General features: G+C 41.1%; 1 protein-coding gene across 4 annotated transcripts in view; it reads right to left on the bottom strand.

Moving 5' to 3' along the window:
- Nucleotides 1-17185, bottom strand: part of CSMD2 (CUB and Sushi multiple domains 2) — a 492929-nt gene that overhangs the window by 384503 nt on the left and 91241 nt on the right. For all 4 annotated transcript variants that reach the window (XM_082233181.1, XM_082233177.1, XM_082233182.1 and 1 more), the window contains exon 3: nucleotides 11529-11641. In XM_082233181.1, coding sequence (XP_082089307.1) covers nucleotides 11529-11641 — 113 coding nt within the window. The remainder of the gene's footprint in view (nucleotides 1-11528; nucleotides 11642-17185) is intronic.

Here is a 17185-nt window from a genome sequence, read left to right as displayed (position 1 = left end):
GAAGGCTAGGTAAAGGTAAAGGGACCCTGACAATTAGGTTCAGTCGCGGACGACTCTGGGTTTGCGGCGCTCATCTCGCTTTACTGGTCAAGGGAGCTGGCGTACAGTTTCCGGCTCATGCGGCCAGCATGACTAAACTGCTTCTGGTAAAACCAGAGCAGTGCATGGAAACACCGTTTACCTTTCCACTGGAGCGGTACCTATTTATCTACTTGCACTTTGACATGCTTTCTAACTGCTAGGTTGGCAGGAGCAGGGACCGAACAATGGGAGCTCACCCCGTCACGGGGATTCGAACAGCCGACCTTCTGTTTGGCAAGCCCTAGCCTCTGTGGTTTAGACCACAGCGCCACCCGCATCCTTTTTAGAAAGCTAGTTATCTTTAAATAGTACTTTGCAGCCATTGTGGCAGACCTTCAGTAGCGCAGATGCTTTTTTGACAAGTGCATCCACAAAGGACTCATACTGAGTCACAGAGGATCAGTGTCACTTCTGTTTTGTCGGCAATGGGTGTGATAGCAGAAGGCGCTGGAGATACTCACATATTCACACACACACCTGATTTTCCAGGGACAGTCCCAGAATTGTGAAAACCATTTGACTTGATCCCAGAATGTCCCTTTTCCCCCACAGCAGCACCACTGCCAAGCTGGGGGAGGAAGATGAGCCAGTGCTTGTCCTGAATGATGATAATGGCCAAGGCTAAGAAGGAACACCCTGTTGTCTCTCCATGGCCACAGCAGCTGGCCTCCTCCCTTGGAAACTCATAGCAGCGGCTGCTGAAGAGTGGGCAAGGAGGAGGAAAGACTGTCGTCACCAAGGCCAAGGCCCACATGACATGCCGGCTCTGAGGGGGCAGGCAGAGGGCAGAGCTGTCCTTGGTTGGAAGAAAGGGGGAGCAGAGCAGAGCACAACGTGTCTTGATTGGGGTGGGGGACTGTTTTGTGTGTCCTTGTCTAATCTTGCCCTTTCTAAAATTCATTCATTGGTGTGTGTTTTCTTTTTGTAAATCTACCAAAGAAAAAATAAAATCAGGGTTAAGGGGTTTTCTCAAGATGGTGGAGGACATGTCTGCTGTTCCCATTGGTGTAGTGGTGGTGGCACTGATAGAATTCCTGCTCCATGATTGCAGTCATGGGATTTTTGTCTATCACATGACGGTATATGTTTTGACTCCACCGAGTGGGAAGTGAAGGAGACAGGGTGTTTGTGTTCCTGTGTTCCGTGAAGTGGGACTATTGTCCTTTGCTCTTTTTCTCTTTGCTGTCTGATGCTAGAGAGAGAGGGAGCCATGTTGCAGTGCTCCGTGTTTGTTTATATGTAAAAAGAGTAGATTAGCCAAAATGCTGAGTTGCTGAGGTCTGTCACACAAACTGCGAACACTCTGCAGATCCCTGTGTGCCGATGTCTGTTGGCATCGGTCGCTGTGATGTTTGGGTAGAAGAAAGCTTTTGAAGCTCCCGAATGAATGACCAGGAGGGAGAGAACATGGCAGCCGGGCATGTGTTTCTGCCAGGGTCCTACTCGAGTGTAGGACAAGCTCCTGACAGGCACTTGCCCTTCTTCTGATAGGAAATGCTCTGTGGGGCAGGAAACACAAAAAATAGGGTGTCGAGGAGGGTCAGTTGGGGGAGGAGTGATTAATGTCCCTATTTTCATCTGAGGAATGTTAATAATAATAATAATAATAATAATAAATTTTATTTATATCCCGCCCTCCCCAGCCGAAGCCGGGCTCAGGGCGGCTAACAACACTAAAGTAGTGCAACATTCTAAAAACATTATAAAAATTAATTAAAATCAAAATTGATGGCAACCATAAACTAAAGTTCTGTAAAGATTGCCAAAGGAGGGAGTCAGGCTACGCCCTGACCAAAGGCCTGGTGGAACAGCTCTGTCTTGCAGGCCCTGCGGAAAGATGTCAAGTCCTGCAGGGCCCTTGTCTTTTGTGACAGAGCGTTCCACCAGGTTGGAGCCGCAACCGAAAAGCCCTGGCTCTAGATGAGGCCAGCCTAACCTCTCTGTGGCCTGGGACCTTCAAGATGTTGGAGGGTATGTACTCAGTGAGTGGGCTATGAGGGACTGGTGGGACTGAGGCAACCATGGATGAGAAGGAGTCAACTCAGTTGTATCTCATGCTTCCACCAGTGAGCGTTGGATGGGGAGCATACCCTTTCCTGTCTGCCACCTGAGTCAAGTGGCTCCATAAAGCTCATAGTAGGCCTCATTCTGCCTCCAGATGTTGTTGGACTCCAGCTTTCACTACCCCTGAGCATTGGCCATGCTGACTGGGCCTGAGATCCAACAACATCTGGAGGGCCAAAGGTATCCTACTCATGGATTAACCAATTAAACACTCTAACTTTTCCCCCCAGACACAGCCTGCTAAACGAGCATCAAACTGAATACAGCATGCATTTGTTTTTTTAAAAAGGTTGACATTAAAAAAGGTGGACAGCCTGTCAGAATGATGTAGGGATAATGTGCAAGAGACAACTGAGCCAGTATTGGAACGAGGAGTAAGTATGTGTCTCTCTTTTACAGTGAACACACAAGAAGAAAAAGCAGATACAACTGCTGCGCAAATGTGAGTTTTAAAACTGAAACTGCAATTTGGATTGTCCCTAAGATGCTGGGAACTCCAAAGAGATCTCAAGGTCATCATCATTTTACATATGATTTTCATCCTGGTGCAAAGGGGACGCCTGAAAAAGCATTAAGAGACCACAGAAAGGTCCAAGCCTAGGTGGGATCGATTCCCAAATCTTTCAAGTCACCCACTCCACTTCACACCTCCTTCAACATCTGACGATGTTTGAAATGAATTGGTTCCTAGTCCTAATGAGAATTCTAACACAAATTCTTCTTGGTGTTTTCCCCCCCTTAAAATAACACACCATTATGCTTAGTTTATCAGTAAGTGGGATGGATTGGTTCATTATGACATCAAAGGTACACTATATCTGCTACTTTCTTTATCCAATGGACAGACCACCATCAACCATCAGAGCACCAGACAGTCATGGTAGACAGCATGATGCCCAGCTAAGTGCTTTGAAACATTGAACCAGAAATCAGCACAAAAAACTCTGAAACTTTATTAAGCCCAGCTTGTTGTTTTATAGAACTGCTCCTTTATTTGCCTTATGATAAAGAACAAACCTTCCCATCACTGTATTTAGCTTTCCCTGACTTGTTACTCATGCCCTCCACGCAAACAGCAGCACAGCCAAGAGGCAGCGGTTTATAAATTATAATGCAATTCTGTCATGCACACGGTATTAATGTGCTTATTTTAAAAAACAAAAAACCTCGTCCTCTGCTATGATGAACTGTTGTTGGTATTAACCAGGATGTGGTGCGGAATTCATACTGATTTCCCATTTACTGCAAAACACTCCCTCAATTTATTTTAAATGTCACTTCACCATATATTCATCAGGTATGCTGTAGAGGTGATTGTAATTAATTTCACATCGTACCGACATGGCTAGCATACGTAATCCTCAGGGAAGGGTACTAAGAGCACTTGCTTGTCTGCAAGCCAAGGCAGGCAGTCTGAACTCCAAATCAGTCTCTCTGTGATGGATAGAAAGATATAGAGACAGACAGAGATGCAATCCATGTCTCTCTATATCAGGCATAGGCAAACTCGGCCCTCCAGATGTTTTGGGATTACAGCTCCCATCATCCCTGACCACTGGGAGCATATAGTTAGAGCATATTGCCCAAGCTCCCATTCTCATTCATGGCACTTCGACTCTCAACTCGATTATTCCCGAATACTTTATTCCATAAGTTAAGTGCAGGGGTCTGCAAACTTTCTCAGCAGGGGGCCGGTCCACTGTCCCTCAGACCTTGTAGGGGAGGACTATATTTTGAAGGGAAAAAAGAACAAATTCCCATGCCCCACAAATAACCCAGAAATGCATTTTCAATAAAAGGACACATTCTACTCATGTAAAAGCATGCTAATTCCCAGACCATCCATGGGCCGGATTTAGAAGGCGATTGGGCCAGATCTGGCCCACGGCCTTAGTTTGCCTACCCATGAATTAGGGCATGGTTTAAACATAGCTCTAAGATACACGGATAGGTACAAGCTGAAAACTTTGTCTCAACACTGGACATGCCCCTTGGGCTTCTCTTTTGAGTGGGGTGGGCACAGGGCACGATTCACATCTCAAGAGATGGGGTTATGCAAGCAAGTAGGCTCTCCTGTGTGTGGGATGAACCTGTTCAGTGGCATATTTAACAGTGGTGGACCTTAGGGTCTCAAATTTCAGCAGCTCCCTCAACACCAGAATTTGGTACCCCTACACCTCTCACACTCCATGTGCTTTTGTGACCAACATAACACACTCAGCCAACCTATTTTTGATTGCACTAAGCTTCTCTGATCTTATTACTAACATAAAACTTCTTCTCTGTTACCAAATAAAAAACAACGCTATCAATATAATAAAGGATCATTAATCTATTGCCTATTTGCTTGGAGATATCTTTAACTGAAGATTAGAAGAAAATCATTGTCTTGTCATTTTGGATGTCACGCTTCTAGTTATTTTACTCACATGTAAAATTCCATTTTGAAAAATTGTTGCCAGATAATGAAACTTTGGACAATTGTATTTAAAATGTTACAGAGCATATTAAGAATAGGTGAAAGTGAAAAATGGGTTGACATTTCCATGGAATTACTCAACATTTTGATTCTTTCTTACACATACACATAATTTGTCAATTTAGCCATTGTTCGTTCTCTCTCTCTCTCTCTCTCTGTGTGTGTAGACTGATAGATACAGTAGATGGAGTTTCTTTGTTTTTTTTTGCATTTTAAAAATTTTTTATTAATCTTTCCATGTATATACATTAAATCCTTGTTTCATACATCTCATTCTTTTGGACTTCCTTCAACGTCCTTGACATTCATTCGTATTTATCTCTTAATAACGCATTCCAGTCTTTCGTACTGCCATTAGTACCATCTTTCAAACATTGTTTTCCATAAGCAATACTTCTTAGTGTTTTACAGTGCCTCTTTAAATCCTGCTAGTGTTGTGTTTACTAAACATTTGTTCTCCAGATAGTCCGCAAATTTTCCCCAGTCATCTATAAATTTTTGATCCTTCATATATCTAATTTTCCCTGTTAATTTATCTAACTCCGCATATTCCGTCAATTTTAATCTCCACTCTGTTAACGTTGGGCTTTCTTCCTGCTTCCACTTCTGCGCTATCACCATTCTAGCTGCTGTTACCGCATATTGGAAGATTTTACAATCCTTTCTTTTGATATCTTTTCCAACCATACCTAGTAGAAAAGCTTCGGGTTTCTTTACAAATGTATAGCTTAAAATCTTTTTGATTTCATTATAGACTTCGTCCCAAAAGCTTTTAATCTTCCCACATTCCCACCATTGGTGATAGAACGTCCCTTCTTTTTGTCTACATTTCCAACATTTGTTATCTGTTTTATACATCTTGGCTAGTTTAACGGGTGTTATATACCACCTATATAACATTTTTAACATATTCTCCCTTAGCAGTACACATGCTGTAAATTTTATATTCACTCTCCACAATTTCTCCCACTTTTCCAATTGAATATCATATCCGAGGTCCTTTGTCCACTGAGTCATCACTTTTTTAACTTTCTCATCTTTCATATTCCATTCTAACAATATTTTATACATACTTGACAGATTTTTCCGATCACAATTTATTATCTCTTTCTGAAATTTCGATGTCTTTTCATCATAGCCCCTCTCCTTCACTTCTTTTTTAAATATTTCATTTATTTGATAGTAACTCAGCCAATCGTATGTATATCTTTTTACCTGGTCGTATGGTTTAATTTTCCACTTCCCTCCTTCCTTCAATACCAATTCTTCGTACCTACCCCATTTTTTCCCCATATTGACTTTCTTTACACTTATTAACTCCACTGGTGATAACCAGTGTGGGGTTTTTGGTTCTAGTATGTTCTTATATCTGTTCCAAACTTCTATCAGAGGTCCCTTAAAGATATGGCTGCAAAATCCCTTATGTACTTTTATCTTATCTTTCCACAAGTAGGCATGCCATCCGAATTTGTTCTTATACCCTTCTAAATCCAATAGCTCTGTATCCTCCAACTTTATCCATTCTTTAATCCAGCATAGGCATGCCGCTTCGTAGTACAGTCTCATGTCTGGTAGGGCGAAGCCCCCTCTTTCAGTAATATCTGTTAATGTCTTAAACTTAATTCTGGGCTTCTTTCCTTCCCAGACAAATTTAGAAATCACCCTTTGCCATTCTTTAAAGTTTTTTATGCCCTTTATTATCGGAATCGTTTGGAATAGAAAAAGCATTTTGGGGAGTACCATCATCTTGACCATGGACACTCTTCCCCAGAGTGATAATTTCATTCTTGCCCAAATCTCCAGATTTTTCTTAATTTCATTCCACACCGGGATGTAATTATTTTGGTATAGGTCAATATTTTTTTCAGTAAGCCAGAGTCCTAAATATTTAACTTTTTTAACTGCTTCAATTCCCGTTTGTTCCTGTAATGATTCTATCTTATCTTGGTCTAAGTTTTTAACGATCATCTTTGTCTTATTCTTATTTAGTTTGAATCCAGCTAATTTCCCGAATTCCTCCATCTCCTCCAGAATTCCCTTTATGCTATTTATAGGGTCTTCTACCGTTAATACCACGTCATCAGCGTATGCTTTAACTTTGTATTCGTTTAAACCTAATGATATTCCCTTAATTTGTTTGTTTTGCCTTATTGCGTTTAGCAGAACCTCCAGCACTACTATAAAGAGCAGCGGAGAAAGCGGGCAACCCTGTCTTGTCCCTTTAGATATTTTTATGTCTTCTGTTATAGCATTATTTATTATCAGCTTTGCTTTCTGTTCGGTATATATTGCTTTTATCCCATTCCAAAATTCTTGACCCACTTCCATAATTTCTAAATTCTTCAGCATGAAATCCCAGGTGACATTATCGAAGGCTTTCTCCGCGTCAATAAAAATCAGACTAGCTGGCTTATCAATTCTGTCCGATAGATATTCTATTATATTGATTATGCCTCTTGTGTTGTTTTTTATTTGCCTTCCCGGTAGAAACCCCGCTTGGTCTTCATGCATTATCTTCACTAGTATCTTTTTGAACCTTTTTGCTAGAATTCCCGCAAAGATCTTATAATCTGTATTTAATAAGGAAATGGGTCTATAGTTTTTTACTTGGGTTAGGTCAGTATCTTGTTTTGGGATTATTGTAATAAATGCCTCCTTCCAGGTACTTGGGATCTCTTTTTCCTTTAGGGTCTTATTCATCACCTCAGCTAGCGGAACCGTCAATATATCTTTCATTTCTTTATAGTAGCTCGCAGTAAACCCATCTGGGCCCGGTGCTTTACCTCTTTTCAGTTCCTTTATCACTTCCTCTACTTCGTCTCTGGAAATGGGGGCATTTAACATTTCTCTTTGCTCTGTCGAAATCTTCCTTACCATTTTCTCTTTTAAATATCTCTCTATTTTCCTATTGTTGTTTCTATCCTTATTTCTGTATAGTTGCTCGTAAAACTCCACAAATCCTTTTCTAATCCCTTTTGGTTCAGTTATCTCTTCTCCGTTTATTTGTATTTTATTTATTGTGTTTTGTTCCTTTCTTTTTTTGACTTGCCATGCAAGCCATTTTCCTGGCTTATTAGCAAATTCGAAATTTCTCTGTCTTAATCTTTTGATGTTCCACTCAACCTCCTTATTTATCAACATTGCAAATTGGGTTTGGAGAGATTTTATTTCCTGCAGTATCCTTTCATTATTTGGTTTTTTAATTAGTTTTTGTTCACAATCCATAATCTGTCTCAAAATCTCCTTAGTTCTTTTTTCTTTATTATTTCTTTTCCATACATTTTGTTGAATGAACAGGCCCCTCATAACTGCCTTGCTCGCGTCCCATACCACGTTTATTTTAACCCCTTTGTCTAAGTTATCTGAGAAGTACTCCAATAGTTTCGTCCGACTCTTTTCCACAAATTTTTGATCATCCCATAGGTTATCATTAAGTCTCCATCTGAAAGTTCGTCTTTCAACCCCCTTCATCTCCATTATGATAGGGTTATGGTCTGAGATAATTTTGGCCTGTATTTCAATTTTTGTAGTTCTTACTGTTAGTTCGTTTGATATCCAAATTTGATCTAATCTTGACAGTGATTGATTCGATCCTGAATAAAAAGTAAATTGTTTCTCCAGGGGGTGTCTCAATCTCCATATATCTACCAAATTATAGTTCTTCACCATTTCAAAAAATGTCTTAGGTAGTTTCCCTCCTTCTGTCTTAGTTTTCCTTAATCTATCTATTTCTGTTGAGACCACCCCGTTCATATCTCCCATTATTATGATTTTTTGGTCTATATAATCAAATAATCTCTCTTCCAATGATCTGAAAAATTCTGTTTTATTGCCATTTGGTGCATAAACTCCCACTATTATCATCGTTTCCCCTTGCCATTTAATACGGACTGCAATCATTCTCCCTTCCTCATCCTTAAATAGTTGGTGTGTTTCAATGTTATTTTTAATGTATAGTACTACTCCTCTTTTTTTCTTTTTATCGGAAGAGATAAACTCGTTTCCTAACCTTTTATTAATAAGGACTTTCTTATGTTTATTGGCCACGTGGGTTTCTTGAAGACATATAATATCTAAATTTTTCTTTTTTAGAATGCGTTCAATTCCATTGCGTTTTTTCTTATCATTCATTCCATTGACATTCCAGTTCCATAGTTTTAAAGACATATTGTTTTAGGTGCTACTCTGAGTTAGATGTTGCTCTGTAACCTTTCTATTTCCTCTCCTTCTTCCTCCTCTACTTCTTCTTCTAGTTCTCCTCTGCTTTGTTCTTCCTCTTCACCTAATTCTAAATCTTCCCTCAGTCTGGGTCCACCTTCTGCGCCCTTCTCCTCTTCCTCTCCCGCTTGGAGCTCTTTATATCTTCTTGTGAATTTTCCTATTTCTTCGTGACTAGTCAATCTTCTTTTAACACCTTTATAAAAGAAAGAGACCCCTTCCGGGAATTCCCATCGGAAGTCAATTCTATTCTTTTTAAGTAGTTGCACTAGTGGTTTATATGATTCCCTCCGTTTTAACAGCCTTATGGGGATGTCTTTAAATATGATAATGTAATGCCCATCAATGTATAATCTTTTTTCCCTATTTCTTTGCAAGACCAAGTTTCTCATCTCTCTATCTTTAAATGTAACTAGACAATCCCCTGGATATTTCCTGGCTTTATTTGTTTTAATTTTCATTCTATACGCATTTATAATTGTCCTTGCCACATCTTCCTCCTCCACTTCCATCCACTGTGCTATTTCCTTCACTAATCTTTCTTTTATATTCTCGTTTTGTACTTCTGGGATTTGTCTCAATCTTAGGTTAATCTCCCTCTGTTTTAGATCATTCATTGCGATGGAATCTTTAATTTCTTCCTGTATTTTATTTAACTCTACTATCTCATTTCTCATTCTTTCTTCCTCTCGCTTCATTTCTTTCATTTCCTGCTTTGTCTTTTTTAATCCCTCATCCACTCTTTTTGAGACCTCTTTAATCTGTCCTTTTAACTCACTTACTGTCTCTTCAATTTTCTTATCCATTTTCCCAATTTTATTGTCCACCTGTTCCAATTTAGTTTCCAGATTTTTTTCACTTTGTTTTATTTCTGCGAACATTCTCAATATTTCTGTCCTAAATTCTGTTTCTTGTTTTGAAGCTCTCCTATCAGTTGGGATACCTCCCTCTGCTCCTTTCTTCTGCGTATGTGACATTGTCCTTAAGCTTGGGAGTTCCTTTTATGCCGAGAAAAAAGATATATAACTGTATTCCTTATAGTTAGACTATTCAGCTTTCAATTAACCCCTAAGAGGTCTTAGTCCCTCGGGATAGTATAAACCTTCTTATATTTAGCCACTTAGAATAGCCACTTGAAATAACAGCGTTTGTTTCCCCCAAAACTAAAAGGAAGATTATCCCTCCCCTCCAGAGATTTTAAAGAAGTTAATTAAGTCCACCAACCAGAGTCTGATTACACTTCTCCTGCCTCAGTTCAGACTCCTCCACCCGCTCTTTAACAACCACTTTAGCAACCACTTAACCTATAAGAGTCTGAGTCTCCAAATAATCTTTTCCAAAATTTAAGTGCAATGCTTAATTCAGTCCAGCAGGAGGAATCAGTTCTTAAGCAGGGTTTTTAGGTGTAAAGAGAGTTAGTCAATTAGTCAATTAATCTTTCCTGTTTGTGGTTTCTCGCTGTTCAAACTGTTCTTCCCCCGTTCCTTCCTCTTTCCGTAACCCAAATGTTAAGTCCAAAAGAGGTTAAAGAAGGCGTAACAAACGTAGCAGATAAAGAAAGCCCCCAAACAGCGATACAGTAGCAAAGCGATTCCGAATGTCCAAAGAGTAGTCTTCCTTACCCCCGGAGTTTTCCTTTAAGCCACCTAACGTAACGTCTCACAGGAGTCTTAGTCTTAGTAAACGTCCTCTTAACCGAAATCTCCTTTTGTCTTTTTTTTGTATAGTTTGCTCTTTGTAGTTCTGTGTCTCCGTTGCCGCGACGACTGGGTTTTTCCTAGTACCGCGTTTCTCTGCCCTCCCTCGGTTATTTTCCCTTTCCCCTCTACAGCAAGAGAGAGTCTAATTACAAAGTGAGCCAATGGGGGAGGGACGGACTGTGTAACCACTAGCGGTAACTTACTTTCTTCTTCGGCTCTGCAAACCACCCTGCGTCTTTCCCGCTGAAGACAAGCTGACGCTGAACTCGGCTGTTTTTCTTTCTTCTCAGATACTTCCTTACGCTTTCCCCTTTGCAGTTCCAGCACTCCTTCTGCGTATCTGAGTTTCTTTGTATCGAGAGCAAGGCGCTTAGCCTGCAGGCTCGAGGCTTCGCTAATTCGCCGCTGTAATGGCTGCCCAAATTGCCGTCTCTCGTTCCGTCGCTCTCTTCGCCTTTATACAAAGGCTACCTGGCGGCCAGACGAGTGACTCCTTCGCATTGCTGGGCACCAAGACCTCCGGATACCCTCCAGAGGGTTAGCGGGAGTTTTGTTGCCCTCAAAAACTCCCAAATCGGCCGAAAAGCTAGAGCTCTCTCCGGAGAGACAAACCCTCGCCTGCAACCGGATCCGCGCCCGCCGGAAGTCCTTCTTTCTTTGTTGTTGTTGTTTTTTAAAAAATGTAAGGAAAGGAGTATTGGTCCAATTTTAGATTCAAAGCAATAATATAGTTAGATATCCCCCCCAAAAGCATTTATATACTAAAATATTAGGGTGGTGAACAGTAATGTAAAAACATAAAAAACCACAATTAAAACCAAGACAGAACTGCAGCAAAATATAGGACAGAGTACATAATGCACAGAATTACCCTTAAGAAAAAAGACAGTGGTTTTGAGTTGCAAAACATAATTTGTCCCAGAAAACCCAAATGGATCTTGACCTCCTGTACAGAAGCAAAGGCTGGACACCAAAAGCTGACCTACCTTCATAGTTTGCCTGAAATCCTTGAGCACTGACAGCATAATCGCTTACAAGCCACAAGGACAGCACCACCCCAGTACTCACGATGGGAGGAGGCAGTTGGAATCCTGTTAACCTGAAAGAGATCACAATGGGAAGAATCACACCAGGCACTTCCTATTAAACATGTAATGCAGAATCATCCTGTTACCAACCTGCCCAACCATCTCCTGCCTTCCTTTTAGGTGAAGGTGTAATACTGTAAAACGGGGATTACTCAGACTGTGGCACAGTCCTGACCTCTTGTCTTTCTCTGCACTACCTGGGTAACATGACTGCCACCCACAATGGTTGGGGCCCCTTTATAGCTGACTCTTTAAACTCTCCCCAGACTATAACCCTCCCCAGGCCACATCCCTCAGCAGCCCCTACTTTGCACTCTCTGTGGATGCTTATGCCTGGATGGAATGTGCCCTTGAACTCTGATCATGTTTCTTGCTTGCCTGGAAGGAGAGAGGGAGGGAGGGGTGTGTACGAGTGTGTGTAGAAACAAGGCAAAAATTACATTTATTGTTCCATCCACTTTTGCCCTTGCCCTCCCCCCCCCACTGGCATTTGGCCCCAGAAAGTGGTCCAGAAGGGAATCTACCCCTCAGAATGAAAAGAAGATTGCCTACCCAAGAGCTACAGTAGATGAACAAAAAGGTTGACAATTACGGCAGCTTCATATGTTCATTCACACTGATAAAAAAAGCAACACTTATGTCTTTGCCGTCAAAGTAACTCATAGGGCAGGCTCAATGAGCTTGACAAAGGCTGATTCGATATGTGAATTAAAGATAATAGCTGGTGACATTCTGCAGCCCTCGTAGGTTCCATCCCTGAATGACTTTTCTTCCGCAGCTAGATGGCAATTGTTAATTTTATTAACACAGGTTTGTTCAGCAATCATTTCTGAACTGGCATTACGATATCCCAGGTATTAATTCCCAGCTGTTCTATTGACACAGCTGGGAAATAGCTGATGTACATTTCTGACGAACAATTACAGTTTTATCTTCCAATCCTATTGCCTCTCACCTGGCTAAGGCAATTTATTTTTTAAAAAAGCTTTAAATGTGGATTTTAATTTAAAGTGCTCTCTCTCTCTCTCTCTTTGCTTTCATCAGCTTAAGACCTAAAATTATACTACATAAAAACACTGGAGAGAGGCAATAACTCAGTGGCAGAGCTTTGAAGTTTCCAGGTCCAGTCCACAGTAACTCATGAAGCAGGGCTGGAGGAAGGCACTGAAGACTCTGCCAGTCAGTGTAGGCAACACCAGGATAAAAGGACCCATAATTGGACTCAGATGTAGGGACAAGGGAAAAATTCATTTGGTCCACTTTTCCCAGTGGGCTGACCCAACACAATGCAACCAAACCTCTTTCTGGACTGGAACACGACTCTTGGTTGGATAACCCTCTTTAGCATATTTCATGATGCAGCTTCGGTGTGAAAAATGTGTGCACCCCTTGCTAAATAAAAAATGCACACAAAAAAACTGAAGATTGTGTGTTTTTATGTAAAAGGAGCTGTACAGGCAATTTATGTCCACACTTTTAATGTGTTCCTTCAAAAAGTCCACACAAATTGAGGTTAAGCATCAGTGAGACTGACAAAGGACAGAATTACTTGTTCTGTTCACCGCCTACCTAGAACAAAGCAGTTCCCTAGGTTTATTTGTTGGTTTATTACATTTATATACCACCCTGCATTCAAGGATCACAGGGTGGTTTGCAGTATGAAACACAAAAATACATAACATAATAGCAAACAAAGCAACACCCCCCTCCTCAGTTTGAAAAGCTAATTAGTCATAGGCCTGGGAGAAGAGGGGTTTATTTTTTTCTGCTATTGTTGTTTTTTTCTATTATATTTTGTTCTGCTGTTTAAACTGTGTGGTGTTTTCTTTTTTCTTTTAAAAAAAAGTTAGAGCTCTCATATGGTTCCTTCAGAACCATCAGTGGCGTAGCGTGGGTTGTCAGCACCCGGGGCAAGGCAAGTAATTTGCGCCCCCGAACCCGTGGATTTGCGCCCCCTAACCTGTGGATTTGCCCTAACCCCAGATGTTGCGCCCGGTGCGGCCGGCCCCCCCTGCACCCCCCACGCTACGCCACTGAGAACCATAGCTCTCATTTACAGTTATATTCCCATAATATAGCCCAGGGTTTGTCAACTATTTTAGGCCCATGGGCTCATATACAAACCACAGAAACTGTTATGTCCTCCCCCACAACCAAGTACACATCACAACCTGCTGCATCTTTCAAGCCTAATTCAGCAGGGGGCTGTTGCAGCAGAGAAGGCCTCTGAGGTCACAGGTGTGCTCGCGAGCACCACCCTGCCAACGCAATATATATCATATGTGTCTGCAGTTGGCAAGGCAGTGCCTGCGAATACCACAGCACCCCCAGACGTCTCACTTAGTGCCATTTACACTTTAAAAAAGTTTGCTGGATTGTAACAAAGTCTCCATTGTACCAAAGTTGGACTTTGGGGTACACATGACCTTCCTAAACTAGAGTACTCCCTGACAGGTTCTGTTAAGGCTGCCTGAAGCCCAGTTCCCAATATCAAGCTCTTAGGGGAGCGGGTGGCATTGTGGTCTAAACCACTGAGCCTCTTGGGCTTCCTGATCAGAAGGTCAGTGGTTCAAATCCCCACAATGGAGTGAGCTCCCGTTGCTCTGTTCCAGCTTTTGCCAACCTGGCAGTTCGAAAGCACACCAGTGCAAGTAGATAAATAGGTACTGCTGTGGCGGGAAGGTAAGTGGCGTTTCCATGCGTTCTGGCTTCCGTCACAGTGTTTCGTTGCATCAGAAACAGTTTGGTCATGCTAGCCACATGACCTGGAAAGCTGTCTGTGGACAAATGCCAGCTCCTTCAGTCTGAAGTGAGATCCAGGGCACTGGATTTAACCGTCCTTTACCTTTTTACTAAGCTCTTAATAAGATAAAGATATGACCAACTGCCACAAATACATGGAATATGAGAGTCTACCAGTGCTCACATCCTCCATTCTTACATTTTCACCCTCCAGATACACACATCAACTTATATCACAGGTGAAATAGGGGGGAGCACATTGACCTCCATTAGCTGTTAAAGCAACACACAGGTACACACTTGTAGATTCAAGATTATTGTAAGCGGGAAAACATTCTAGTCAATAAAGCGGGTTTCTTAGTAACATCTATGTCATATTGTCATGGAAAGCTTATCATCACCCCCCTCCCCCCACATCCTTCAAACAACCTGAGAAAAGCATTATGCAGTATACTCACTTCCCATTGCAATGAGCATTGTAGTAGCGATTACAATTGGACTATGTAGCTGACAGCTACAGCACAAGTGGTTCAAATCTCATGGTGAGTGTGACAGGACAGAGCACATAGTCATGTTTGCTATGTGGCAGCAAAGAAAGCTTACTTCTCTGTCTCCAATGCACCCCAAGTCTCCAATGCACCCAGCTCAGCAGCACATTGCAAGAGTTTTGCAAAAACTTTGAGGGTAAAGTCCATCTCACCCATTCCAAACTTGATGCCACAGTTGAGCAGGTCTGGTGGAGGTGTTTAGGCAACCATCTGGTCAGAGTGTGGCAGTTCAGGTGCCTGGCTGGCATTCTCTTGTGCCATTGGTTTGATCTCTGTGCAACGGCTGCCGTCTGTTTAACTTCCATTATTATATTTGTCCATTCTTACAAATACTGTAATAGGTTAAGATCTGGTGAAGTACAATAACAACTTAGTAAAGTATATAGTTTTGGGTTTTCCCCCCTTCTCCCCTTTATTTTTCCTTCTATACGGGTGCTGTTTCTCTTTTTCTTTCTCTCTCTTTTCTTTACAGCTTACCATGTTTAGTGCACATATAACTATGTACTTTCTGAACTTTCAATAAAGATGTTACACACACACACATAGACACACTGTTCTGTACTGCTGGTGAAGAAGGCATCATGGTAGAAGGCAATTCACATTTTGCCTAAAGTGGAAATTGAAGCAAACCTGTGGGTTCTGATTGAAGCAAAACACTTGATAAATTCTGAGGGAGTTTTGTTACAGCTATTAAAAAAATCCAGGAGTAATTTTTTAAAAAATATATTACTGAATTATGTCTATAGTTAAATATGAGACATATTCGAAGGTTCTCTCTTATATTATGCATCTGAATAATTCCAAGGGAAATCAAGAGTTCTAATTAAGTCTAGCAAAGTTTCCCAGAAACACTTCTCCTGTATTTAATATAGAGAGATATCCTGTCATATCACAAAATATAATAGAGGCTATAAGTGCCCCCTTTTCCTTCCTCTAAGTCTAAAACTTCTCTGTGATAACACAGAATCCATTACCCCCTTTTCTGATATGGTTCTCATCATCAATTCAATCAACAACAGTTACTGCTCCTGGTGACTAACCTATTAAAAGCCAGAAGGCCAGGAAACTGTCTCCAAACTTTTCCGACTTCCTCTAATGAAAATCCAGTGGAATGCACCATTTAACCTGGCATTAAATTACTCTACCTCATAGTCCAGTGCATTTACTCGCACCAAATTTAAATGTTGCCTATTAATGAGAATTTCCCCATCAAATTAGCTTTTCTCTTGCTTTTAACCATATGCAGTTAATATGATATGGGGTCTTGTGGGAGAAAGCAGCACAAGGCTACCTACTCTAGGAAAAACTGCAAAGTTGGAAGAAAACATCTTTTTAAAGAGAAGCAAAACAGATACTCAATGTTTTGAAACATTTATAATTCACATATTAATTAAGCAGCAGACCTCTAAGCATTCATTCAGTAATGAAGACTAACCAGAGATCCTTTCCAGAAATGAACAGCAAAATAAATTTTCTGAGTTTTTCCTTCATTAATTTGCAATTCACGTCTCACTATCTGTGAACTGCATACAGCAGAACTATGGCTGTGCCAAATGTTTGCCCATTTCAGTCTTCAGGATGAAAGATGTGCTTTGGAAAGGGAGCTGAAATTTCCCCTGAAAAACCACTTGTACCTTGGTGTGTTTGTTTTTGGTGACTGTTCCCAGTCATCATGTCCCATTTTCTCCATTGCTGGCTTAGAAGCAGAATTGTAGAGCTGCCCCCAGTAAAACTGGGAGCGAGGGCAAAAGCCAGCACCCCTCGGAGGACCACTGGACTAAGACCATTGGACTCATTCCCATCTCCCCAGGGCAGCTCTTCAAATCTGCCTATAGCCAAGCAAATATTTATATAATATTATATTATCTACCTTTGTGTTGTATGTATATTATGTATACTATATTATGATTATTATGAAACTTATTTCCCACTCTTCCTCCCAAAGGAGTCCAGGGCAGCAAATAACAAACAATACAACAATAAAAACATATTTAAAACAATCCCAATATAGAGACAGGCTGGGAAAGAGCTCTACCTAAAAGTTTTGTTGGAAAGTGCCAAAGAGAAAACAGAGGCAACACCTAATATTTTAAAGGAGGGAATCCCAAAGGGTTGGTGCAATAAAGGTTTGGTTCCTGCATGGTGCAGAACAGAGCTCCTGGTTAAATGGAATCTAGGAGAGGTCTTCACCTGCAGAGCACAGTGATGAATTGGGTATATAAGGGGTGAGATGACCTTTCAGGTGATCCAGCCCCAAGCAATTTA

Source organism: Podarcis vaucheri, assembly GCF_965113315.1.
Source record: "Podarcis vaucheri genome assembly, chromosome: 7".
Classification (NCBI taxonomy): Eukaryota; Metazoa; Chordata; class Lepidosauria; order Squamata; family Lacertidae; genus Podarcis; species Podarcis vaucheri.
Note: the sequence above shows the minus strand (reverse complement) of the source record. Positions and strands in the feature narration are given on the sequence as shown.